Source organism: Plutella xylostella, chromosome 11 (assembly GCF_932276165.1).
Source record: "Plutella xylostella chromosome 11, ilPluXylo3.1, whole genome shotgun sequence".
Taxonomy (NCBI): domain Eukaryota; kingdom Metazoa; phylum Arthropoda; class Insecta; order Lepidoptera; family Plutellidae; genus Plutella; species Plutella xylostella.
Genome location: NC_063991.1, coordinates 3,010,979 through 3,036,001, shown reverse-complemented (window position 1 = coordinate 3,036,001; position 25,023 = coordinate 3,010,979). Strand labels below are relative to the sequence as shown.

General features: G+C 35.4%; 2 protein-coding genes across 6 annotated transcripts in view; both read right to left on the bottom strand.

The window, feature by feature from the left end:
* Positions 1 to 13,989, bottom strand: part of LOC105393005 (mucin-17) — a 30,347-nt gene extending 16,358 nt beyond the window's left edge. Inside the window, exons 1-19 of one of the 4 annotated variants that reach the window (XM_048624195.1) lie at positions 13,939 to 13,989; positions 13,582 to 13,641; positions 9,036 to 9,134; positions 8,011 to 8,064; positions 7,772 to 7,819; positions 7,263 to 7,361; positions 5,186 to 5,233; positions 4,868 to 4,963; positions 4,576 to 4,623; positions 3,984 to 4,079; positions 3,573 to 3,620; positions 3,221 to 3,316; positions 3,042 to 3,089; positions 2,829 to 2,924; positions 2,478 to 2,525; positions 1,935 to 2,030; positions 1,804 to 1,851; positions 1,619 to 1,714; positions 229 to 327 (exon numbers count right to left, since the gene is read on the bottom strand). In XM_048624195.1, coding sequence (XP_048480152.1) covers positions 229 to 327; positions 1,619 to 1,714; positions 1,804 to 1,851; positions 1,935 to 2,030; positions 2,478 to 2,525; positions 2,829 to 2,924; positions 3,042 to 3,089; positions 3,221 to 3,316; positions 3,573 to 3,620; positions 3,984 to 4,079; positions 4,576 to 4,623; positions 4,868 to 4,963; positions 5,186 to 5,233; positions 7,263 to 7,361; positions 7,772 to 7,819; positions 8,011 to 8,064; positions 9,036 to 9,134; positions 13,582 to 13,641; positions 13,939 to 13,978 — 1,363 coding nt within the window. In that variant the 5' untranslated portion in view covers positions 13,979 to 13,989. The remainder of the gene's footprint in view (positions 1 to 228; positions 328 to 1,618; positions 1,715 to 1,803; positions 1,852 to 1,934; positions 2,031 to 2,477; positions 2,526 to 2,828; positions 2,925 to 3,041; positions 3,090 to 3,220; positions 3,317 to 3,572; positions 3,621 to 3,983; positions 4,080 to 4,575; positions 4,624 to 4,867; positions 4,964 to 5,185; positions 5,234 to 7,262; positions 7,362 to 7,771; positions 7,820 to 8,010; positions 8,065 to 9,035; positions 9,135 to 13,581; positions 13,642 to 13,938) is intronic. The other 3 variants (XM_048624197.1, XM_048624196.1, XM_048624198.1) reach the window with 3 other exon arrangements.
* A 2,917-nt stretch (positions 13,990 to 16,906) lies between these two features.
* Positions 16,907 to 24,335, bottom strand: LOC105387925 (GATA zinc finger domain-containing protein 14). 2 transcript variants are annotated; one of them, XM_048624214.1, is made up of 8 exons: positions 24,192 to 24,335; positions 23,973 to 24,006; positions 23,771 to 23,806; positions 19,855 to 20,007; positions 18,284 to 19,273; positions 17,863 to 17,919; positions 17,457 to 17,495; positions 16,907 to 17,082 (listed from the first exon to the last, which is right to left on the bottom strand). In XM_048624214.1, the coding sequence occupies exons 1-8, from the start codon at positions 24,234 to 24,236 to the stop codon at positions 17,030 to 17,032; spliced, it is 1,407 nt and encodes a 468-aa protein (XP_048480171.1). In that variant the 5' UTR covers positions 24,237 to 24,335; the 3' UTR covers positions 16,907 to 17,029. The 2 variants fall into 2 exon arrangements, with proteins under 2 accessions (XP_048480171.1, XP_048480172.1); XM_048624215.1 differs by lacking the exon at positions 23,771 to 23,806.
* Between the last annotated feature and the right edge of the window lie 688 nt (positions 24,336 to 25,023).

The following is a 25,023-nucleotide window of genomic DNA, read 5'->3' as shown; positions in this document are numbered from 1 at the left end:
AACTCTTATTAGGAAGTATTAGTTTTCCTACGAGTTGTTATGTGGAGACCACGTAAAGGCCAACGTAGCTTAGCGTGGGAGGGAGGCAACCAAACCACCGGCCGAAAAGAGAGATAGAACCAACATTTGACAGTGTTGAGGCGTTCGGAAAGGCCTATATCCAGTGAGAATACTGACCGGCAATAGAAAATAACCTTTTTTATATCAATTGAAAAAATATTATCATACTTTTCGCTCCAAAATAGTCGAGATACTTCAGGAAAAAGTCGATGACGTGCAGGTGTCCGGAACGCTTCCTTATCAGCTCGAAGAATTGAATCAGTGACACTGGAACAATAGTGTCAATCAATTAGATGATGCTTATAAAAGAACTAGCTGTTCCCGCGCGCTTCGCTTCGCCTTAAAAAGTTTTCCCGTGGGAATTCCGGGATAAAAAGTAGCCTATGTTCTTTCCCAGGGTCTATACCGTATGTATACCAAATTTCATTCAAATCCGTTCAGTAGTTTTGGCGTGAAAGAGTAACAGACAGACAGACAGACAGACAGACAGACAGAAAGACAGACAGACACAGTTACTTTCGCATTTATAATATTAGTTAGGATAATAGTTCATTGCAACCTTATTTTAATATCAAGTAGATGGAGTGCCGTTGCAAAAGAAACGTCTCGACAAGTAGTCGACATCACAATTCTACCACTGAACTCTTTTTTTTAAATTAGTTCGGTTAGAAGATTTGTGACTTTATGCATTGTATGATAGTACAACGGTTGTCATTATAGAGCTTCCACTATATTATTGTATTTTTGACGTGTCCTTATGTCTGGTAAGTAAAGTTGGTTTTGCTTTGCAGTCATCAAATATGTATGGGATTTGGAATGTCAAAAAACAATAATATAATGGCCAAAGTATAGGCTGAACTTAAAACGGTTTGACAGTAAACAGAATGCGGATAGTTTTGTCACAGCATCTTGTTCGTATATCGTTAATCTAAGGTTCAATGCAATAAAATAAATGTCCATTTAGTTTAGACGTTGAGTTTGATTTAAGTATAAAGTAAAGTAAAGTAAAAATGTTTATTTCCTTTAAAAATATACAAGAGATGGTGAATGTACTGACCCCCACACTAGGCAATGCCTGTCCCGTGGAGGATAGAGATAATAATTAACCCATTTAAATACGGCTTTACAAGAACATAAAACTTATACAGTGCAATCTTGGATAAATTTGATATATGTTAGAAAATAAAATAAAAAAGTGTGTTTGTGTTTGTGCGTGTGTGTTTGTGTGTGTGTGTGTGTGTGTTTGTGTGTGTGTGTGTGTGTGTGTGTGTGTGTGTGTGTGTGTGTGTGTGTGTGTGTGTGTGTGTGAGTGTGTGTGTGTGTGTTTGTGAGTTATGGTGTGTTTGTGTGTTTAGATTACTTTACAAGGAGTGCCAGAAAGTGTGTATGCGGTAAGTGCCAGGAGGTGTGCTGAAATGTGCGCTATTTTAACTGTTTTAATAGACTTTCTGATTCCTCATAGGTCCAGCTTATGAGATGATTGGTGATAATTAATTTGGTTTCAAAGGTGGAGCAGTGTTTGAAGTTGAACAAATAGACAACAAGTTTCATAACTTACGTTTCCTGGTTGTTAGCTTCTTGAAAGAATTGGCGGCGTCCTCCAGGTACATTTTACCGGTAATTTCCAACAGGGAATCCATGAAAAGTAGCGGCTCTGAAAATTCATAATGAACAAGTATGATTTTAATCCTAACCGTATTCACACACGTAAATATTTTTGTTATGAGTTTAAATCCTACTTACCATTGCTTCTGGTCATTTTGTTGATTCTTTGAAACACAAGCATGAAATCTGTAAAAAAATGCAACAAATAAAAAGTTATAGGTTAGGTACGGGGAAATAAAATTAGGATTGATTTAGGAGTAAATACTTACTGTTCAAGTTAAAAACTCTTTTGACAATTTCCAGTGCTTCCTCGATGTCATCAACGCCGACGATCCTATAAATGTTGTCGAAAACTTCACTGAGACCTGTTAAAAACAGATAAACATAATAAAGGAAAATAATTATGTCGATTCTTAATAATAATAATATAATAATAAACCTTTATTTCAGGCATCAGTGGCCCATATTATAAACTAAACACATTTATTTTAAATCATACAAAATAATAAATAAAAATAACATAATTATAACATTTGACTAACTTAAACTCTAGCACTATTAATAGCAGGGGATTTAATAGTTTGCACAAAATTTCTTCATAGTGATTTCAGATTTTGTAATATGAGATTTACGGAAAACCTTATAGAGTCGAATTTAAAACAAATAATTTAAGGTTTTGAAGCACAGAAGTTAGAATTTATGCCCTTTAATCGACATTATTTTCGTAGTTAGAGGTTTGAATAAAGCTTTTTTTTATCATATAAAAAATACTTAGTTCTAACTCATTATTTGTATAGTTGAATAAAACTTACTCAGTTTATTACACTCATGAGTCATATCTTCTAGCGCGTACTTCATTTCTGTAAATAAACAATATAACATCATCTAAGTAAACAACACATTATATAAACTAAATAATGTTTGCCCTTTTGCATCTGAATTGTTTGTTTCACTTTTGTAATTAAAATTCATTCCAAGACCGATACCTAAATATAATATTTCTGTCTTGTTATTACTACTATGTTCAAAAATAGACATAACGTAAATAGTTATATGTATCTGATGACTTGTGTTCAGATCAAATTACTTTTAAATTCAAACTTATTGTATTCAAACTTAATTTTTAACTGTAAATTGAAATAAAAATAATATATTATGCTTACGTTTCTCTCCAGTTATTTTCTTCATCACGACTATACTCCTCGCAAACGTTGGTCGTCCAACTATTAAGTTGAGTTTTTCTATGGCTTCTCCGATGGCTGGAAACATGGGCAAATGAATATTAATTAGATAAAAGGAAAACTACTCTACGGAGTAATTGTGTAATTGTAATACCAGGGTATTAAACTTTTTTAATATAAAATATTTAGTCTTACTCGATGATCTGGTTACGGCAGTCACAAGATCCAATGTCCCCTTTAAATCTGAAAAATGAAATAGAGCTTTATTATTCAGACCCTGTGTATGACATATAACTGTATTAGTAAAATGGGTTTGACTGAAAAAACAAATAAGCTTAGTAGTAATAATTGAAATGAATGCGAACTGCACATACCAACTTCAGGTGCCAAGGCTTTGAATGTTTCTGGAAATTCCGGTGATCCTAGACCTCCAGTTAATTGCATGATGTAGTAATACACTCCTTCCACACCTGAAATAAAGACCATTTTACAGAACCCTTAACTTGTGTAAATAAAGAACCCGAGGGAAAAGCTCTTAGCATTAGTGGCCACAAATGCTGAGCAGATGCCTTTTGACGATCTGGACAGCAACCTATTGTGTTATTGTTTGTTATGTTGCATTGTATTATTGTCTGTATTTTTTGCTGTTGCTGCTATGTGTGTGATAAATAAATGCAAATTTATGTCTTTATCTACTTATACGTTTTAAAATCTTTGGTAACTTACCACCAGTATGAGCGATGTGTTTGAAGAAATCAGTGATGTTGAAAATACCTGAAAAGTGAAGTTATGGTGCGATAATATAACTAATGCTTTATGGTAATAAGCTACCTACATATACCTACCTTACCTTACCTACCTACCTTGCTACCTTAGTTAATAATAATATAAAGTAAAAATTCGATCTAAAAAAATATGAGGGTTAAAGAATATTAATTTTAATAAACAACTTTCATCGCATTACAAGAATAGAGAGATAACTTATTTTAAAAGTTAGATAATTTAGAGTAAAAAGGCTAGGTACTTATGTTTACGTGCGAAATCGAGAAAAGTGATAGCCTACTTGGTATTCATTAAAAATATAAAATACAATCTAGGTAAGATCTTTTAGCAGTAGCAAGGCAGTGAGCTCCTTACCCTTTTCGGTAGACAGCATTTCCAGAATTTCGTAAACACCGTCAAAGTCCGCATGGCCGGTCAGTTGCTCAATTATTTCAAAGCCCTTGAGGATATCTGAAAAAAAAACATTAAAAATATAGTCTTTTGTAAATGTAATCTATATGTACTTTCCGATTTCTTCTTTTTTAGGATGAAATAGGAAAGTTGATGAAGTATTAATTTACACAAATAGTTATTTAATAAAACTGGAAATCCAACAGCTGAAAATACTAACATTTTAAGATGTAAAAGCCTATTCTAGATGTACACGTAGGTGTAGGTTGGCTGGTAGAAAATGCTTTTAGCATTAAGTCCACCTTTTGTATACTTATATCTCATTGTGCAATAAAGTATTAAATAAATAAATACATAAATACACGTCATTTGTTATACAAGTTTGTACCTATATGACAACATTAAAATAAAAGTAGGAAAGTATCCAAAATAGGAAAGTAGATTAGATGGAGGTGATCCAGAAGGCTTTATTACATACGACGAAACAGAAAATTTAAATATCCATTAGGAAAATAAATTTTATTTTTTTAATTAAATTTAATGTTGTGAAACTTACCAGATTCATTCGTAATATACTTCACAAGAAGGTAGAGGTGATCGATCTCTGAAAAAAAAAAGTTTGAATATACATAATTATACCTAAGTATAATTTGGAAAAAAGTAAAAAGTACTGAGCGTATCTGTAAAAAACACTAGGGTTGGTTAAAAATATGTTTTTTGGACTACAAAGCTAATAAATATGAAAAATTAACTATGAAATCATTTGTGACAAATCTCTCCACTGCGTGACAAGAACATAATGAAAAATGGCCGCTAAAAGGGCAAAAACGTAACAAAAATGTACCTACTTGAGTCTCCCTCCAACATCTTCAGGAACTGTATCACGAAGTCGATGTCTCGGGACCCGCTCATTTTCTCGAAGAACGAGAACAATATCTCATCGGCTGAAAAAATATATCAATATTTCACAAAAAAATATTTAGATATTGGTTGTGTAACACGTCTTTAATATTTGACGAATGAATTTTATTATAAATCTAATAAAGGCTCTAAACTCTAAACCTATACCAATTATTTTAAAGGGACTTCAATTGTGATTACTGAAAAACGTGCAATGGTTGAATGGTTAAGAGGAAAAAAACATCTTAATGTAGAGAAGTACTCACTTTGAATTCCGGTGACTTGTTTACAGTACTCAATCGCCTTTCGCATATCTGAAATACATTATTAATTAGTTTAAAACAACCACAATTTAAAGGGTCAGGAAGGAAGCCAGGGTCTGCGCTAGTCCTTAGAAGGGATGCCCGATTTTCTGGCTTGAATCGATCTTTAGGATCGTAATGGATCGTAACTCCGTGAATCGGTTCTCGATATAGATCGTATGGCTTTGAATCGATTTAATCGGTTTTTAATAGATTCTTTATATAAATTGTATGGCTTTGAATCGATCTCAAAAGATCGTTACATTATATAAAAATATCTATGACACGCAAGTTTTTATGTTTTTGACAAAATTCTTGTAAGATATAAAGCGTCTGATTTGAAACTAAGAAAAGAAACTTGATAAATGCGCTGGGACTAGCTTACTACAACTCAACCGCTCAATATAAACAAAACTGTATATAAACAGTTTTGTGGGACATTAACTGTAATACCACATATTATATGTACACTTTAATAAATAAATAAATAATGAGGAAGAGAATCAAGTGACTTTGGCAGCACAATCGAGTATATTGAACAACCAAGTTATTAGGGAACAAAATGACGCTTAAACCAATCAATAATAACTTCGGGAGTTTCATTTCGTTTCGATTTTTTTTTTTAATAAAAAAAATCATACGATTCGATCTGCCTAAAGATCGCATTCCATTGGATCGATTAAAAAATCGGTAGATCGTATTGCAGATCGGGCATCCCTAGCCCTTAGTCCGTCCTTTCGTTGTTACAGTAAGTACCAATAGGTAATAATTATTACGAAAATACAATATTTGTAGCAGACCTTGCCTAATTTTATAATTTAAATTAAAAAAACCGAATACAAATGACACAGCCACAGCGGAAGCAGATGTATCTGTAGGCAGATGATATATTTTTTACATACCTACTTACATAAGCACATAATAAAATTGTATACCTATTATTTTTATGATTACATGGATAGTATATGGATATTTGACACATTAACACATCTGAAAGTAAAAGCACGTTTTATTTATCGGTAGATGCAACAGGCGTTTACTGACCTCTAATGTGTTAATGCTTTTTTTAGGTACTACTTAAATATCTAATCTTTATAGAGATCCTGGCACCATCTGAAATACCTATATAATTAAATATAATAAGTACTTACTTTATATGCAGTAGTTATATTATATATTTTTATGTATTTACGTACCGTAGGAAACACGTAACTTGACCAAAAATTGTGTCTTTTTTAGACATTCACCCCGCCCCTTCAAGGAACCTACGCATTGGTCAAGTTGCGTGGTTTCTACTATACCACTATAACCATTTAAACATAGTGTTTATTGGTGCCAGGAGCTACTTTTCGGTACAAAAGTTGTGAGACGCCAATGGATTGGTGAAGGAGACGAAAAAAATGGTTCATATATTCGTTCAAATATTCGTTCTAATGGCTCTCTCTGATATGACCCTCTCCTATCCTCTACAGTCGTCGAAATATAATAGGCCCGTTTGGACAGCTACACAAATTTGCTATTTACTCTTGATTTACTTGATGAAATACATAAAAAGACACAAAATCGTGCTTATTTTTTAACGGCTGAAAGAAAAAAGAACTTTTGAAGCACCAAAAGTTACTTATTGTTTAGATTTTTATTATTTAGATTTGACACTAGCTGTCATCCCATACATTTTGGAGCTGTCCAAACGGGCCTGTTATATTTTGACGACTGTAGCTACCTCCCAGGCAAAGCATATCCTCAATAAAAAATCGGGTTAAAAATATACCCCCGAATTTCATAAGAACGAACGAATTCGGTGGAAAGAATATTTGAACCATCGTAACATTAATGTGGTGTCATGCGATGAAAATGCATGATTTCGAATTCAAGCAAAGCGTATTCTTTGCGATTTAATTAAATTTATACAGGGTGTTAAAAACGGTATACGTTAGCCGAAAGGACGTAGAACGTACTTCAAAATTAATCACCTATTGGCTTACTATACCTACGTTTTGCGACATCCTGTATAAGTATATTTAGAAAAAACGTCTCTTACACCAAAGGTCCATTAGGTGTTTACAACTTTTGTCCGAAAACCACGGATTGAGGTGGGTCCATTCCACTATTTTGACATCACCGTGCTTGTATGGAACTGCTGGTAGAAGGGGCTAATCAACAAAACACATTAACAAATCAGATACAGATGGATAAAACTTGCGTAAAGCTGCATACAGACCGGTCAAACGAACGCCAACGAACGGGTTTCGTTGACTTTCGTTGCTGCAATCTGCCCTGTATGCCCAGTATGATATCGTTGGGCGTTCGTTGGGCGTTCGTTGGGCCGGTCTGTACGCAGCTTAAAACATAGTAAATTATAAGTAGGTACATACTATGTTTTATGCTGAGCCTTATGTTTACATGATGTGAGACAGCTATTGGTCATAAAATTGGCATAAAACATTGTAAATTATAACCAAAGTAGGCAGTATGCTTTATGCTGAGTTTGATGTTCATGTGATGTGAGATGTGAGACAGATATCATTGGTGTAGGTTGTTAGTTCTTACCCGTGTTTCCAGTGAGCGCCACCAAAATGTTTTGAACTTGAATGCGATCTATAAAAAAGGAAAAAAACCATAGGGTAAAATATATATTTTCGGTAGGTATAATATATTTTTTAAGTTTTGGAAAAAATCTTACTTTTGCAGTTTTATTCGTATGTAATTAGAAATACATAATTTCACTACATACACATACACTCATGCATATTAATATGAATATTTAAGTATTTTTTTTAAGAAATTACCGTTAGTGTTGAACACTGCAAAAAATCGCGAGTACAGCACTTCTTGTTCCGGATCTGAAAATAAATAATAAAATTAAAAAAAAAAAAAAAAACACGCACTCACGCCTTGTACTAATGTACTCCCTTGCGGGGTAGGCAGAGGTGCATTGCTGCACCCACTTTTCGCCAGAGTGTTATGTTAGTCCCAATGTAATAGGGGGCGGGCCTATTGCCATTTTACGGGCACATCCAAGACCTGAGAACAAATATCTGTGTTTAAACAAATATCTGCCCCAGCCGGGAATCGAACCCGGACCATCGGCTCAGTAGTCAGGGTCACTAACCACTACGCCATTCGGTCGTCATAAAATTATTATTACAATAAATAACATTGTTCACTTTGATCACTAGCGTTTTAATATTTCATACAAATATCGTGAAAAAAACCTGCGCATCTAGATTTAGCACATCTAGATGTGTCATTCCCACCAACCCGCAATGGACCAGCGTGGTGGGAAATGGTCCAATCTTAGAAAGGAAGTTCAGACCTAGGGGATATGCACAAAGCTTCCATTTGAGAGAGCCAAGTACTAAAACTGCCATAGATAATAGTAGAATATACATATAGATAGAATACACTACCCATGATTCCCTATAGATAGAGTGATATTAACAAGTTGTAACTTAATTACGATACAAAAGGCGGTCTTATCACTAAAAGCGAGCTCTGCCAGACAACCGTTGGATGGAGGGATTAAGAGATTAAGATTGGATGCAGTGTACCTGTTAAGAAGGAATGTAGATATAATATAAACACTCACACCTTGTACTAATATACTCCCTTGCGGGGTAGGCAGAGGTGCATTGCTGCACCCACTTTTCGCCAGTGTTTATGTTAGTCCCAATGTAATAGCCTATTGCCATTTTACGGGCAGATCCAAGACCCGAGAACAAGCCCCGGCCGGGAATCGAACCCGGGACCGTTCGGTCGTCTAAGAAATTTAGAATACAATGTAAATGATTTCTTTATTTTTCAGTAAACGTACCAGCTGGTGGGACGGGCCCCGCCGGCGGCTGCGCGGGCGTGGGACGCCCCGGCACGCTGAAGTACGCCGGCATGGTCCGCGGAGGCAGCTTTGACGCTGCTGAGGAAAGTATGTTGTTATAAAATGTATACAGGGTGTTGTAAATATAATAAATAAATAAATGTAAATAATAAATAATAAATCTTTATTTCTTTAACAATGTTTAGGCAAATTAATCAGTAATAAATGGAATCACCTTTTAAGCATGAAATGCCTGTGCCAGGTGATCCCGCTCCTTCATAACATCATTTATAAGTGCTAAGGTACAAATTATTGCTAAATAAAGATAGTTTACACAAAATAACAAGAAAAAGAAAAAGTAAATATGGGGTTTAGAATCTTACCCCCTTATTCATAGAAAAGTTACAATACGTTTTAACTAATAAACTGTTTTGTCCCTCTCTGTCAAAGAACAAATTTATTATTTATTTATTTATTTAATTCTTTATTGCACAAATATAAAAATACATGTACAAAAGGTGGGCTTAATGCTAAGAGCATTTTCTACCAGCCAACCTACAGGAGGTGCAGGAAAACAGGTACAAAGATGTGCAAAAAAAAAAAAAAGGAAAAATGTAAGATGAAAGAACTAAAAACTAAATAGTCACTTAATAATTATCTTAATATATAATAACAATACATTCAAATAATTATATAAATTTATAAAAGATAATAATAATATACATATAATATTAGGATACATAACTATAATATATACAAACATATAATAATATAATATCCAGACAGGTACACGAAAATGCTATTTATTTAAGTTGCTGAGATAATGAGCGCGGGTTAGTCGCTTGAAGATGTGGCGAGAAGGGGCTTCTCTAATATTCTCGGGAAGATTATTCCATAGGCGAACGGCGGTGACAGCGAAGGAGTTAGACATAAAACCAGAATGGAAAGAGGGCAGTGCTAATAGATGATTATGGGAGGAACGGAGATGACGTGTATGAGTGTCAGAAAGAAAATCAAACATGGATTTAAGATAGGGAGGAGTATTAGGCTCGTGGAGAACGGAGAAAAGGAGACATAGGATACGAAGATTCCTACGATCACGAATGGGGAGCCATTTTAGCTGTGAACGGTACTGAGAAACGTGATCATATTTACGTAGCCCAAAAACGAAACGGATACAGGTATTCAATAAGCGTTCAAGCTTATTGAGTAGCACTTCGGTCAGATCCAAGTAACACACATCCGCATAGTCTAAGATAGGTAGGAGCAAAGAGTTTACTAAGGCTAGTTTGGTGTGTTGTGGAAGAAAGTTTTTAAGGCGAAGCATAGAGTGGAGGGAAGCGTAGATTTTGCGGGACACTTTGTCTAACTGTTGCTCCCAACTTAAGTGCTCATCTATGATCAGACCAAGATCATTGACAGTTGTAGAGAAAGGTATCACACGACCGTCAAATTGAACTGGTGGAACAGTGGTGTAGTCCAGACAGGATAGAAGTCTTGAACTTCCTACAATTATTGCCTGACACTTTTTGGGGTTGACGGAAATGCCAAAATGCTGCGACCACCTTAGTATCTCATCGAGATCTCCATTCACCGCCGCAATGCCAGCATCAAGATCGTCAATTTTAACATGGCTGTAAATCTGCAAGTCATCGGCATACAAGTGGTAGGAGCAATGAAGATTAGATGTGACGAAATTTATAAAAGTAGAAAAAAGTAAGGGGGAGAGAATGCCGCCTTGAGGTACACCAGCAGTCAAGTCAGCCCAGTCTGATACAACAGAAGTCCCGTTACGAATTGCTTGCTGGCGGCCTCGAAGATAAGAGGAGAACCAGCTGATAGCAGGAACAGAGATCTTGTGACATTCGAGAACGGCAAGTAACAGGTCGTGGTCGACTGCATTAAAAGCATTACTGAAGTCGACCAACACCAGAACTGTCACCCGCCGATTCTCCATGGCACATCTGATATCTTCTGTCACTTTAAGCAAAGCCGTGGTCGTACTGTGTCCCGAACGAAATCCAGACTGGAAAGGATTGAGGAGACTGCCTTTGGTAAGAAATGTAGTCAGTTGGCGATGTACGACAGATTCTAGTATTTTTGACAGGAAGGGTAATATGGAAATAGGACGATACTCATTGGGAGCGGAGGGGGCTGGAACTTTGGGAAGGGGAAGGACGTAAGCTTTAAGCCAAAGGTTCGGGAATTGTCCTGTGGAAAGGGAATGGTTGACTATGTGGGTTATTGCAGGGAGAAGGATGTCTAGAAGTGTTGTGACCATAATACGCCCTATATTATCATGACCGACGGCTTTGGATTTCAGTGACAGAATAATCTTTTTGATCTCGTCCCTAAATTTCAACTTTCAGGACTTTTAACAATTCACGAAAAAAAAGTTCCGCAATAGAATAAGCTGTTGCTATTGCAGTAGCAGCTGGTTCAGCTTCCTTACCCTTTTGGCAATACTATGTATGAAAAAATAAGTGGTGTTCGTTATTTTGTCTTACACTGCCTGTTGTAAACGATAGATGTAGACTGATGTAGCTGGAGTTGAGTTCGGTCCTGAATAGATTTGTAGTAGGTAGAATGACTGGAAACACGACTTGTAAATACTTATAAAACTGTTTTATTTACTGAACACACACTAAAGTTCACACCAAGATGGAAGAAGAGAGAGAGGAAGCGGAAGTGCCTACTTAGGTTTTTAAATATTAATGTTGGTGTTGCCAACACTGCCACAGCATAAAATGAACACAAAATCCTAACTAATATTATAAATGCGAAAGTAACTGTGTCTGTCTGTCTGTCTGTTACTCTTTCACGCCAAAACTACTGAACGGATTTGAATGAAATTTGGTATGGAAATGGTCTTGACCCTGGGAAAGAACATAGGCTACTTTTTATCCCGGAATTCTCACGGGAAAACTTTTTAAGGCGAAGCGAAGCGCGCGGGAACAGCTATTGTTAATAATCCTCCTTATTTGTTGTAAAGTGTATAGAGCATATTTTTATTAGAGTACTAGCGGTTCCCGCGAGCTTCGCTTCGCCTTAAAAAGTTTTCCCGCGGGAATTCCGGGATAAAAAGTAGCCTATGTTCTTTCTCAGGGTCTAGACCATATGTATACCAAATTTCATTCAAATCCGTTCAGTAGTTTTGGCGTGAAAGAGTAACAGACAGACAGACACAGTTACTTTCGCATTTATAATATTAGTTAGGATTAGGATGTTGTGTGTTCTAAAAGTGAATAATTGTTTTAATCTATCTATCTATCGGTCTGGCTAAAACTCGGGAACGCCTAGACCGATTTGGCTAATTAAGACGAAGTAGAGCTCGCGGCGAATTTTCCTTACATTTTCCGATTTTGTCTTCTATCGATTGAAAACATTGCCTCGAAGTCGTAATTTGAGTTTTGGAAAAAAAGAACCTAGAGCCTGGATACCTGAATAATATGGTGGATGCTCGATGGTATTTGTTGAGTTTTTGCGCAAAAATTCATTCACAATGAAGATCCTTGTGCGAAGGCGCATTATCTCGGTGAAAATCTTTCTAGATTTTTTTTCCACAAATCTGGCCTTCTTTGTCGAATTTGCAGTATTAAATTCCACATAACCCGCAAATAATATTATTTTCCTACCGTTTGACTTTCTGGCAAGAATTCCGAGTGCACAACACCACGATAGTTGACGATAGTCAAAGAAAACAGTCAACATGACTTTGACAAACAATCGATGGAAGGCAAAAAGGAAAAATCGCCGCGAGCGTATAAAAAAAATTGTGATGATTGGATAATTTGTTGGCATATATGTATCGATTCTAAAAGAGCATACTTTGAAGGTAATAAAATAAATTTGGACGAATAACAAACATTTTGTGTTTTATTGATCCACTCCCGATACTTTTTACACAGAATGTATAAGTATTGTATTGTTACAATACTCGGATAAAACTTTGTTCTAGACTTTTATAGGTTTCATAGCATTAACCTTTTCCATAAAACGGAATGAAATAAAACTTTTTAGTAGGTAAACTAAAATTAGACCATTTCCAGAGAAAAAATCATTGCAGTTTAAGTCGTAGCCGCGTAGCCGCCTACGCCGTAACCATACAATTTGTAGGGACGCCTACGCCCACCGTAGCAACTTACGTAGCTACTCGTATAACTGATAATATTACAAATGCGAAAGTAACTGTGTCTGTCTGTTACTCTTTCACGCCAAAACTACTGAACGGATTTGAATGAAATTTGGTATACATACATGGTCTAGACCCTGAGAAAGAACATAGGCTACTTTTTATCCCGGAATTCCCACGGGAAAACTTTTAAAGGCGAAGCGAAGCTCGCGGGAACTGCTAGTTGTGTTATATGTTCAATTTGTGTATTCGTATGTTTGTTTTTATACACAGGATGTTGCAAAAATGGAATGAGTCCCGGCCTTTCCTCTTAGTGTACCCTTTTTGCAACAACCTGTATTATGTATTATTATCAAGTGATACAATTATATTGAATTAAGTATCTACGTAATATATTGATTTTACATTATTTACCTGAAGGTTTATAATTCTCGAAAGCCGGTCTCACGGGCCGAGAAGGTTTTCCTGGGAAACCTGCAAATGTATATAACATACATAAGTAACTAAGTACATAAACTAAATAAGTACAAATTAAGTGCGTTAGTTGGCAATTACAATGGTTACAAAAATATATTTGTATAATACATTTAGTTATCTAGGTAGACACATTATAGAATTAGGTTTAAAATGGTCGACTAATCTATACGTCAGTAATAGTTAAAATAAGTTTATTTATATGTCCTTATAGCTTATTAATCTTTACTCGAAAAGTAGTAAGTAACTGATAAAATACATAATTAAGTCAATTCATTTAATAAAAACCGAACTTACTTTGTTTTCCGTTGCTAAATAACCCTGAAAAAAAACACATGATTTACTTTTACTGATAAAATTAAAATAATATCTGCTGCAGCAAAAATAGAACTCAGGAAATCAGAACCATCTTGCCACTTCAACCAAAATAATAAACAAAATGTTCTCAAAAACACTCACACTAACCAACGAACACAACAACACAGGGTGTTGCAAAAAGGGTATACTAAGCCGAAACCTACATGTGCAGCATGTTATGTCTAAGCCCGAAACTTAAATCAGAATTTCAAAATTCGCGAAAAAAAAAACATTCTCCATAACGTAGTAAAAAGTCACGTGACCAACAAAGTTTCTATGGAAAAAGATTGTTTTTTCGCGAAATTTGAGATTCTGATACCCTGTATACAGCGTGTTTCAAAAGTTTTGTTTCAGCTTACACCCATATTTTTACACCGTGTATGGGAATGCCATAACTCATTATATTATTATACTCTTTCAAAATGCATTTTGACAAAATATCAAACAACACAACTCTAGTAAAATGTGCATAATATAATCTTTTGACAAATACACTCACGGGCAAAAAAACAGTTCCACTTTTACAAAATGCAGACACGAAACAGCCTCAATTTTTTAAAACATTTAATTGGATATTTTAAAAAAATGTTTACGTTTTTAGTTGCTAATATTCTGATGCACTATTAAATGTAGGTAAGTACTTAAATATTGCAGAAGGCGTCATTTAGTTAGTTTTATCCGTTTAGGAGTAATTTGATGATTTTCTGAATGGAACTTTTTCATTGCTCGGGAGTGTATCTGACCCGGCGATCTGGACTCAAATCAGAGACATAAATATGAACAAGCCTCGCAAATCACTCAAACATCAAATCAAATCAACTCGAAGTAGTAAAAACCTAAAAAAACAAACGCAAACTTACAAAAACCAAAGCCCATTACTATTTTTTGACATAAGATCTTTAAAAAAAACCTTTGTAAAATTAAAATAAAACACAATGAAAACAAAAAATATACATTAAGTTGGATGATGTTGATGAGTTACCTGCTAAACCCCGGTGTTCGTCTGTGAATAATGATTAATTCCATACAAATACATATTTATTAATCACTTTAAATGTATGGATGGACGTTGTGCAGGGTGGAACTTTATCAATGAATTTTACCAAGTTATGTCAATGTAACCGACATACTGTAAAAACAGTAGCGAGAATAGGTAAAACCTTAGTATGTAACATAATTCCACCCTATGAACCGCTTTAATCATGCCGTTTTTATATGTGGTATACCCATGGATGGCTTACTCATATTGTTGCAATGGATATAATTTATTTTTTGAATTTTTTGAAGAAGCGAAGTACGGTGTCAAACCTCATATTGTTCAACGACTGTGTCACTAACAACATGGAAGAAGGATTTGAAACTGATGTCATTTACACCGATTACAGTAAGGCGTTTGATCGAATTGATCACTCTATTCTGATTATGAAGCTTGAAAGTGCCGGCATACGAGGAGACCTTCTACGGTGGTTCAGGTCTTATATCAGCAATAGGTCGCAGGCGGTTGTTACTAGTAACTACATCTGGACAAAGGTCCCTAGTGGTGTTCCGCAGGGGTCACTGCTAGGTCCCTTACTCTTTGTTATTTTCATCTCAGACATTGATGAGTGCTTCCCTAACTCTCAAGTCGTTAGTTTTGCTGATGACATGAAAATATTCAAAAAAATTACGTCTGAGGTAGACTGCGCTCTCTTGCAGGATGATCTCAACCGGCTATCTTCTTATTGTGCTATAAACAGACTTGACCTCAATGCAGCTAAATGTTACTGTGTTACTTTCTCCCGTAAACTACAAAAAAACAACTTTAGTTATAAATTGAAAGAGCATCAAATAACAAGAACTGTAACTATTAAAGATCTGGGTATAATACAGGACGATAAGCTGCATTACGATAAGCATGTCGAAACCATCGTGAGTAAGGCAAACAAAGTTCTTGGGTTTATACTTAGAGCATCAAAAGACTTCAAAAGTGCAAAGGTCCTAAAAATACTATATTGCACTTATGTTCGTAGTAATCTAGAATATGCGTCACAAGTATGGAACCCCATGTACAATGTCCATATTGAAAGACTTGAAAAAGTCCAAAGAAAGTTTATGCGGCATCTCAACTTTCGTAACTTTTGTAATGTGAGCGATTATGAAGAGTCCTGCAGAAAGCACCATCTACTCCCCCTGACCGAGCGTCGTGCTATATCGGATATAGTTTATCTAATTAAGATCGCGAGAGGTGAGATTGACTGTCCTAATCTGCTTAGTAAGCTTTTATTTTATTATTGTAATCGTCCAGTAAGACATACGCATACATTCCATACCAATGCGGTTACTACTAATTATAGAGCAAACTCATTTCTCCTGCGATCCTGTAGGAAATTCAATAAGCTGGAGCGCGAAGTAGATCTGGATCTATTCTTCACAAGCATTCCAAAGGTGAGGCAGGCGATTAGCAGACAATTTTTTGGTGCAAGCGATAAACCATAATTAAGTTTTGTTTTTTGTATTTTGTAAACCAGTATAGATTACTTTACTATATAGTAGGTGACTATATTATAGTAGTATGTACTATGTTTCTCGTAAATAGTGTGTTTTACTAAATAAGCGCTTATCACTTTTTTTTTTCTTCTTGTTCTGTATTCCATCAGTGGTCTCTTTTAAATGGCTTATTGATTCTATAATTATAATACTTTACTGTGTAATGAATAGCTGTTAGTGACCCGACAATTATAAAATAAAATAAATAAATAAATAAAATATGAAAGTATGAAACATAATAAATGAAAGTAGACAAAAACGTATATATTTTTAAACACACGCCAAACGTTGATAATTACGTATGTTCATCAAATTTGTTATTTTTTGTTTCTGTCAGACAACTCCCCATTGTAAGTAGATATTAGATCATAACAAGGGGTTAGTTGCTGACTGTTGACACATCTGTCAAGCATTTAAGATTGTCATAGAGTAAAATTTCATTTTAGATGACACTTACAATGTAGCAGGGGTGTTAATGATCTAACAGAGTATGGTGGAACTAACCCTAAGGTTGAGATGGTAATGGTGGATACTTACGGTCGTCATCTTCGTTATCATCTGTGAAATAAATGAATATGAATGATTTAATGAACACGTTTCTTGCCAGCACCAAATGGTTCAAATTATTTGGGCAAAATAGTTGGAGGTAAGCAGTTGTAACCCCATGTATTAACATAATGTGTTAGCCAAGGCAGATAATACATTAAAAATGAAGATAAAAAGAGAATGTAACTATGATCGTGAAGTTATTGTACTATAATTATGTATACTATGTTAGATTTTTCTAAATACATAGTTAATTATTTGCTGTATATTGCTTTGCTAAGATTAAAAGGAGATGAAAGTTAAATCGAATTTTATACTCCTCCTGTCATGTCAAAGTCGTTTCACCATGAAAACTTTGTAGTTTTGTAGATATTTACTTAACTTACCAATATTTTGAGCGACATAGTCTGTCGACGAAGCGTCACCTGTGTCAACAGAATTAAAATCCGTCTTAAAATAACAAATATAGCGAACGTCTGGCGGGAGGTAATCAATTTAAATCTAGGTTACCTATGTGCCTTGACGAATTGACAATGTGACAAAAACAAAAAACTAACTATAGAAGTTTTTTTTACGTATCCAGGGTATCCCGTGAATAGTGGTCAACCAACGGAAAGGAGGTCACTCAGGGGGTCAACTTGAACAACTTTTCTTATAATATGTATTATGATAATTCACGAAAAAAAAAAAGTAATTTTAAAATTTCCAGGTGAACCCGAGGTAAACACTGTATTTTTCATTACAAAAACGTCGAAAGTAGAAAAATACATAATGAAAAATATATATACTCACTGCTTGAAGACTGAAAGTTGTTCTCGCTGTATTGTTGAGATGTTTCAGATTGAGATTCTGCAATAAAATTATATGCTTGAATAAAAAGCCATCGGTAGTATTTTTTTTTAAATAAGTACTTACTTAGATCAGTTAATACATTTTAATTTAGCTAACTTTTGTAAGTAGACTACATATCATAAGACAGCGTATGCAAATTGTTTTATTCTGCAAAATATTAAGTCAAATAAAATTAGAGATACCTACCGACAAATTTTAATGTGGATTGGACTTTAAGCAAAACGTAAAGCGCCCATTTTACGCATCAGAAGCAACAGTTGCTTATAGTTACTGTATTAAACAGTTTTGTGGGACATTAACTGTAAAACCTACATAAAATATGTACACTTTAATGAATAAATAATAATAAAAATATACTTACGTTCCTCATTATACGATTCCTGCTGTTTCGATTCGCTTTCAGCAACGGTTTTAGCTTGCGTTTCAGAGAAAGAACTACTTTGTTCATTCGTTTCAGCCAAAGAACTACTCTGTTGATTATTTTCAACAAAAGAATTACTTTGTTGATTATTTTCATTGAAAGAACTAGTCTGTTGATTTGTTTCATCGAATGACTGAGCTTGTTCGTTTGTGTAAGAACTGCTCTGTTCATTTGTAGTATCGATAGAACTACTTTGTTGATTATTTTCAGTGAAATAACTACTTTGTTGATTATTTTCAGTAAAAGAACTACTATCGGCGAATGATTGGGATTGTTCATTCGTGAAAGAACTACTTTGTTCATTGGTTTCAGCAAAAGAACTACTCTGTTGATTTGTTTCATCGAATGCTTGAGCTTGTTCGTTTGTGTAAAAACTGCTCTGTTCATTTGTAGTAGCGACAGAACTACTTTGTTGATTATTTTCAGTGAAAGAACTACTTTGTTGATTATTTCCAGTGAAAGAACTACTTTGCTGATTATTTCCAGTGAAAGAACTACTATCGGCGGATGACTGGGCTTGTTCATTCGTGAAAGAACTACTTTGTTCATTGGTTTCAGCAAAAGAACTACTCTGTTGATTATTTTCTGCAAATGATTTGGCTTGTTCGTTTGTGTAAGAATTAGTCTGTCCACTTGTTTCAGCAAAAGAACTACTCTGTTGATTATTTTCAACAAAAGAATTACTCTGTTGGTTATTATCAGTGAAAGAACTGCTCTCTTCATTTTTCTCTGCAAATGATTGGGCTTGTTCGTTCGTGTAAGAACTACTTTGTTCACTTGTTTCAGCGAATGACTGAGCTTGGTTACTAGTTTCTGATCGTGATATTTCAATGATTTCCGGCTGTACGGGTGAGAATTGGGGGCTGATAGATTGCAAGAACACCGCTTCAGGTTTCCCCAGGTCGAAGTTGCTGAACTGTGCTGCCGTGTCTGTAATGAAAACAAATTGGTTATAAATGATAACATGTAGGGACATCTCATCCGACCCCATACTAGGCAGATTGTAATATGGGTATCGGACAACTGATTTATCTACACACATACATAGATAGATACATATTGATAGTAGCACCCAAGACCCTAGTATAAATATCTCTCTTCAAACAAATATCAGCCCCGGGGACCTGCTTAAGCCAAAGTTTCACCATACTCTGTTAGATCAAAACGTCGTTGACTTTTGTCAAATATCTGAAGAATTTAATATGGAGATGACATTACAGTGTACAGTGCAACAAACTTATCTGTTCCGGTGAGAGCGAACTAAATTGATCCATATCTCATTACTTACTAATGAATTGTATATTTTTAAAGATTAGATGGGTTTATTACCTAACACCGCAAGAGCGAATTAACAATACGCGCAAACTTAAAATCTTATAGAATTAAGAAATATTAGGAAGAAATTTACGTGAGCTGTCACCGGAGCAGATAAGTTTATGGCACTGTAACAGGGGTATTAATCATCTAACAGACTATGGTGAAACTGGGGATAAAAAACTATTTCTACTCACTTCCATTGGTGATCGTGGTCGTGCGTGGGACCTCGGCGCCATACTTGCGGTAGATAGGCCCGCGTCCTATCTCACTCAGACGGCCTAAGAACGGGATCCGTTCTTCGGTTTCGATTTTCTTCGTTATGTCCGGTAGTAGGGGTTGTTTTTGGTCTGTGATGGAAGACATTTGTAAGTATAGGTGACTGGGTTGGGTTTTCGACCCTTTTACAGGATTGGAAACATAAAGATGGAAAGAAGACATCTCACACACGGCTATCTGACCGTCAGAGCCTGTAATATGGGTATCGGGCAGCTGGTATTATCTAATCACACACACACACACACACACACACACATACATCATACATCTACTTATAGATACATTAACATCCAAGATCCGAGTACAAATATCTGTATAATAAACAAATATATACCCCGGCCTGGGATCGAACCCGGGACCATCGGCATAGCAGTCAGGGTCACTAACTTCTACACCATCCGTCGTCAAATATCCAACAAACTAACAACGTCAAATATCCAACAAAAGTGAAAACTTTTTAGATTAAATGTATATTATAATAATAATAATAATAATTATTATTTATTTATTAAACCAATTACAAGGTACAGATGTGTTGAGTATTGCCATCTGAACTAGAATATAATTCTGTATTTCAGAGGATATTTTACAAAGTATAGATAAGTAACATTATTTAACAACTAAATTGCCGTTTGAGCATTATTGAAAAGATAACATAGTAAGTAAACAAACAAACAAAAAATCACAGGCAGAAATAGGAATGGCATCAAGCTACAGTGCAGTGACCAAAACTTTAAAGAAAATAACGGTGTCTCATGTCAAAAATACTTTTTTTTATAAATATAGGTTTAGACAGCAACAGCACTAAAATAAAATTAGAATTGGTTTCAGAATCCACAGTGCGATGATTTGATATAATGATGCACCAAAACCGATAGACCAAACGTCTGTCAGTTATTACCTACTGAGCGGTGGTAGCTCAGTCGGGTAAGCGCCCGCTTCCCACACAAGAGATGCGGGTTCGATCCCGGCGCTGACATGTACCAATGAGTTCTTTTAACTTAAGTACAATGTATACCATCGCTCTTACGGTGAAGGAAAACATCGTGAGGAAACCTGCATATCTAGATTTAGCACATCTAGATATGTGAACCCACCAACCCGCAGTGGACCAGCGTGGTTGGAAATGGTCCAAGCTTAGGAAGGCAGTTTAGACCTTGGGGATATGCACAAAGGTTCCATTCGAGAGAGGCAGGTGCAGGTACTTACACCCCCACAGAGAATAGAATAGAATATTACCTACTATTTACATTAGGTAAAAGTGACTCTGTTAAGGTACCCACACTGACTTGCACAAAGCTGCATTAAAATGAATGTACTTCAAGTTAGCTGTTTTATGTCATTCAAATCTATTCTGTAATAACTATATTACATTATAATTTGCATAATAAATGTGCAATAACATGGTATCTTACGTAAGTGGGAAATTCGCTATGCTAAACGATGCACTTGAACAAATGTGTGCAGAAAAAAAACGACCTCTAAGTATAACTATAAATAAAAAAAAGTTTTTCTAAATTTCAAGGTAGGTACCTAAATAGAAGGTAAAGTACGGTCATGTGCAGAGAAACCTGACCCCCCTCTAATAGTAACAATGCTTCTGAGAGGGGTCAGATTTCTCTGCCTTATACTTGTACAACGTAATACGTAAGAAGCTATTATTTTAGCTCTGCCTAAACTTAAATTGTATAAACCCACTTGAAAATAAAATTTACTCCAAATCTAAAAGTTTTAAGTATACTTAAAAAAAGATTTTAGTAACTTAGGTGTATAAATTATTTAGTTATGTATAAAGAAAACGGTGGTCAGTTCATAAGGAGGCCTTTGTCCAGCAGTGGAACACTACACAGGCTACATAAAGAACTTATTAAATGGTTTTTAAAATTGAGGAAGTCTGAGGTTTTTTTTGTAAGTGAAACTTTTTAATTAAATAAATAAATAAATAAATAAATAAATAAATATGTGGGGACATCTCACACACGGCCATCCGACCCCAAGCTAGGCAGAACCTGTGTTATGGGTGTCGGACAGCTGATATATCTACACAAATACATAGATAGATAGATACTAAATATAAATATCAACACCCAAGACCCGAGTACAAATATCTGTCTTTAAACAAATATCTGCCCCAGCCGCGAATCGAACCCGGGACCTTCGGCATAGCAGTCAGGGCCACTAACCACTACGCCATTCGACCGTCTCATGAGAGACGTATTATGTATGACCTCGCCTATGATTTCATTGGCATTGGCCCTCCGCCCTGTATGACGTAGGTACAGATTGCGGCACAGAAACATGACGCTTTTCAGACAGCATTTTCATTCTGAGAGGGGTTTTTTATTTGTAAGTTACCAAAAAAAGGATCTTGAACAAAATAATTGCTATAGACGATATTGGGTAAAAAATAAGTATTAGGATGGTTCTACCTTTTTTGGCATAAGATTTATTTGCCTAATCTCGTATTGCATAGTAACGTTTGGTCAAAGTCTCGTTACGCCGAAAATCGTATGGCATAAATCTCGTTTAGTAAAAAGTTATTTCGCATAACATTGTTTAGCCTAATAATGGTATGGCCAAATCTTGAATAGCCTAATAATGCTATGGCATAGGTTTATACAAAATAATAATATTCGTTTGGCTTTTACTTTGACGGAGCGTCTCCCTACATAGCGCAAACTGGTGCCTTGTATTGTTTCCGCTGTTTGGAAAACGCTCCGCTCCGCTTCGCTGCGCTCCGCTTTGGTTTTGATGAACATGTGCACCTAACACGCTCCTCCTCGCTTTGCTCGTCGTCGCACCTATTTTTAGGTTTCGATCTCATGGGGTTTGTAATAATTATATTGGTCGTTAACTTTCGATTTTTTGATCATACAATATCGTGATTTTCGGGATGTAGGAGGAAAATACCACAATTTGTACATTTACTACATACTTAATATATTATTTATTAAGATAACATTAGGAGAAACAAGATTATACATAGGTATAGACGAACATAAATTTGAGCAAACGAAACTTAGGTGTTTAAAGATTGTGCCTAAAGAGTTTTAGACGAAACGAGCCTTATGCCACATAAGTCTTGGCAAAGTGATGGTTCGGCCAAAAAAGTTTAGACCATACGAGTTATGCGAAATGAGTTTTGGCCAATAAAGATTATGCGAGATGAGCGGAACCCTATTAGGTTAGATTGAAGTATTAGATACCTAGGGGCAATTCTGAAACATTTTTTGTCATTATCTTTGAAATAAGTTACATTATATGACTATACGTACAGGGTAATTTTAGAGACATTTTTGCCATTGGAACATTTGATTTACGTAGGTAAAGGAAAAAATTAATAGGGATGTACCTAGGTAGCTAAGAAGTGAATCATTCAATTATTATTATTATTAAGATCAGCTAACGTACCACCACTGAAAAGACTAACACGACTACAAGTTACGTCAGATTTGACAAGAGATTGCTAATAATGTTCGGTGGTGGTAACCCCACAGTAAAGTTAGGCTTTGTTATAATTTATAATCTACCTAACTATGATCTTTTTGAGCTAATACTGGAATGTTTTAGATCTTATGTTAACTAAATAAGATTCTTTTGGAAATTTGCCACTGCACAACCAGTTTTGACATTAAATTTACGTCTTTCAGAATGGGCTACAATCTACCAATAAGAAAACAAAGCAGATTCAATGTCGTTTATAAGTGGAATGAGTGTGGAAAAAACGTGATTAATTATTATTATTTACAGAACATACGTATTTCTAAATACACTTAGGTTTAGCAGCTTGTTAGTATACACTTTTATGATAGTAAATAGTAAGTATATACATACCCCCTTTATAACGGCGGACAACTATAAGATCGTGACCTAATAAAAACAGCAAAATTTTGAAAAAATCACAACATGTGAATAATTTTGAAATATGGTCTCAAAAATTTATACCAAAAGTAACTATTATAGTTTAAAAAAAAAAGATCACGTCAATTTAAGTATAATGTCTCATTTGGAAGAAGAAATAAATTTAAAAACTTACGTTTTCGTTCCGGCGACGCTTGCGTCAGACTGACCTACGATTTAAAACAAACTTTTTAATAATTCATCACAATATCACACATTTATCACAAAAACGGCACACAAGTAACAATACGATATCGATTATCCCGAATCGATCGATTATTGATCAATGACGCACAACACTAAACACACTGGCTGCATAATATTGTTACCTGTGCCACCAGAAAAAAAAACTCACGCAGAACGTCACGAGCAAAAGCCCGCTAAAAATAATTAAATTCATTTCTATGTAGCGTGCTCCCTCAGTGGCCAGATTTTAACTACTCTATATCCACTAATTATTAATTAAAACCGTAATCGAATATATATCACCTCTACTATAAAAACATTACGATCGAAACCATTTTATTAAGGCCCCTCATCACTCGGTTAAGTTGCGCTCACAATGGCTAACATTGAGGCGAAAACGTGAATTTCATCAAACAATTCAGCGTATCTATTCTTTACTTTGCAAAAGGGACTGTATATAGCGATTCTGCTTTCAAACGGCAGTCTTATAACCATTTTCAGTGACAAAAATACAGGCTTTCAGTTGGATACGAGACCGCGACAGAGGTCTTGTGTAAAAAGTCAACGGTGACACTTGTGCAAATACGAATATGGTTACAAATGATAGTTAGGGGCTAATGGCAGGTTTTAATTGGCTGTCGAAATGCCTACGTCACGTCAGACAAGGACAGACTGCTGTTTGTAACCTGAACTCTTTCCATCGCTTTCCTAGAAATACTTACTGAAAATTTACATAGTGACATTCAGTGAAAGCAAAAACAAGTTCTTAGAATAGGCTATTGAGATATTAGCCATCTGCGCAGGAGTAGATTATAGTGCCCATCTATTCTATTCACTGTGGGGGTGTAAGTACCTGCAGCTACTGGCTCTCTCGAATAGAACCTTCGTGCATATCCCCCATAAACTGCCTTCCTAAGCTTGGACGCTGGTCCACTGCGGGTTGGTGGGTTCACATATATCTCTAGATGTGCTAATTACTCGAATCCACATCAGTGCCCATC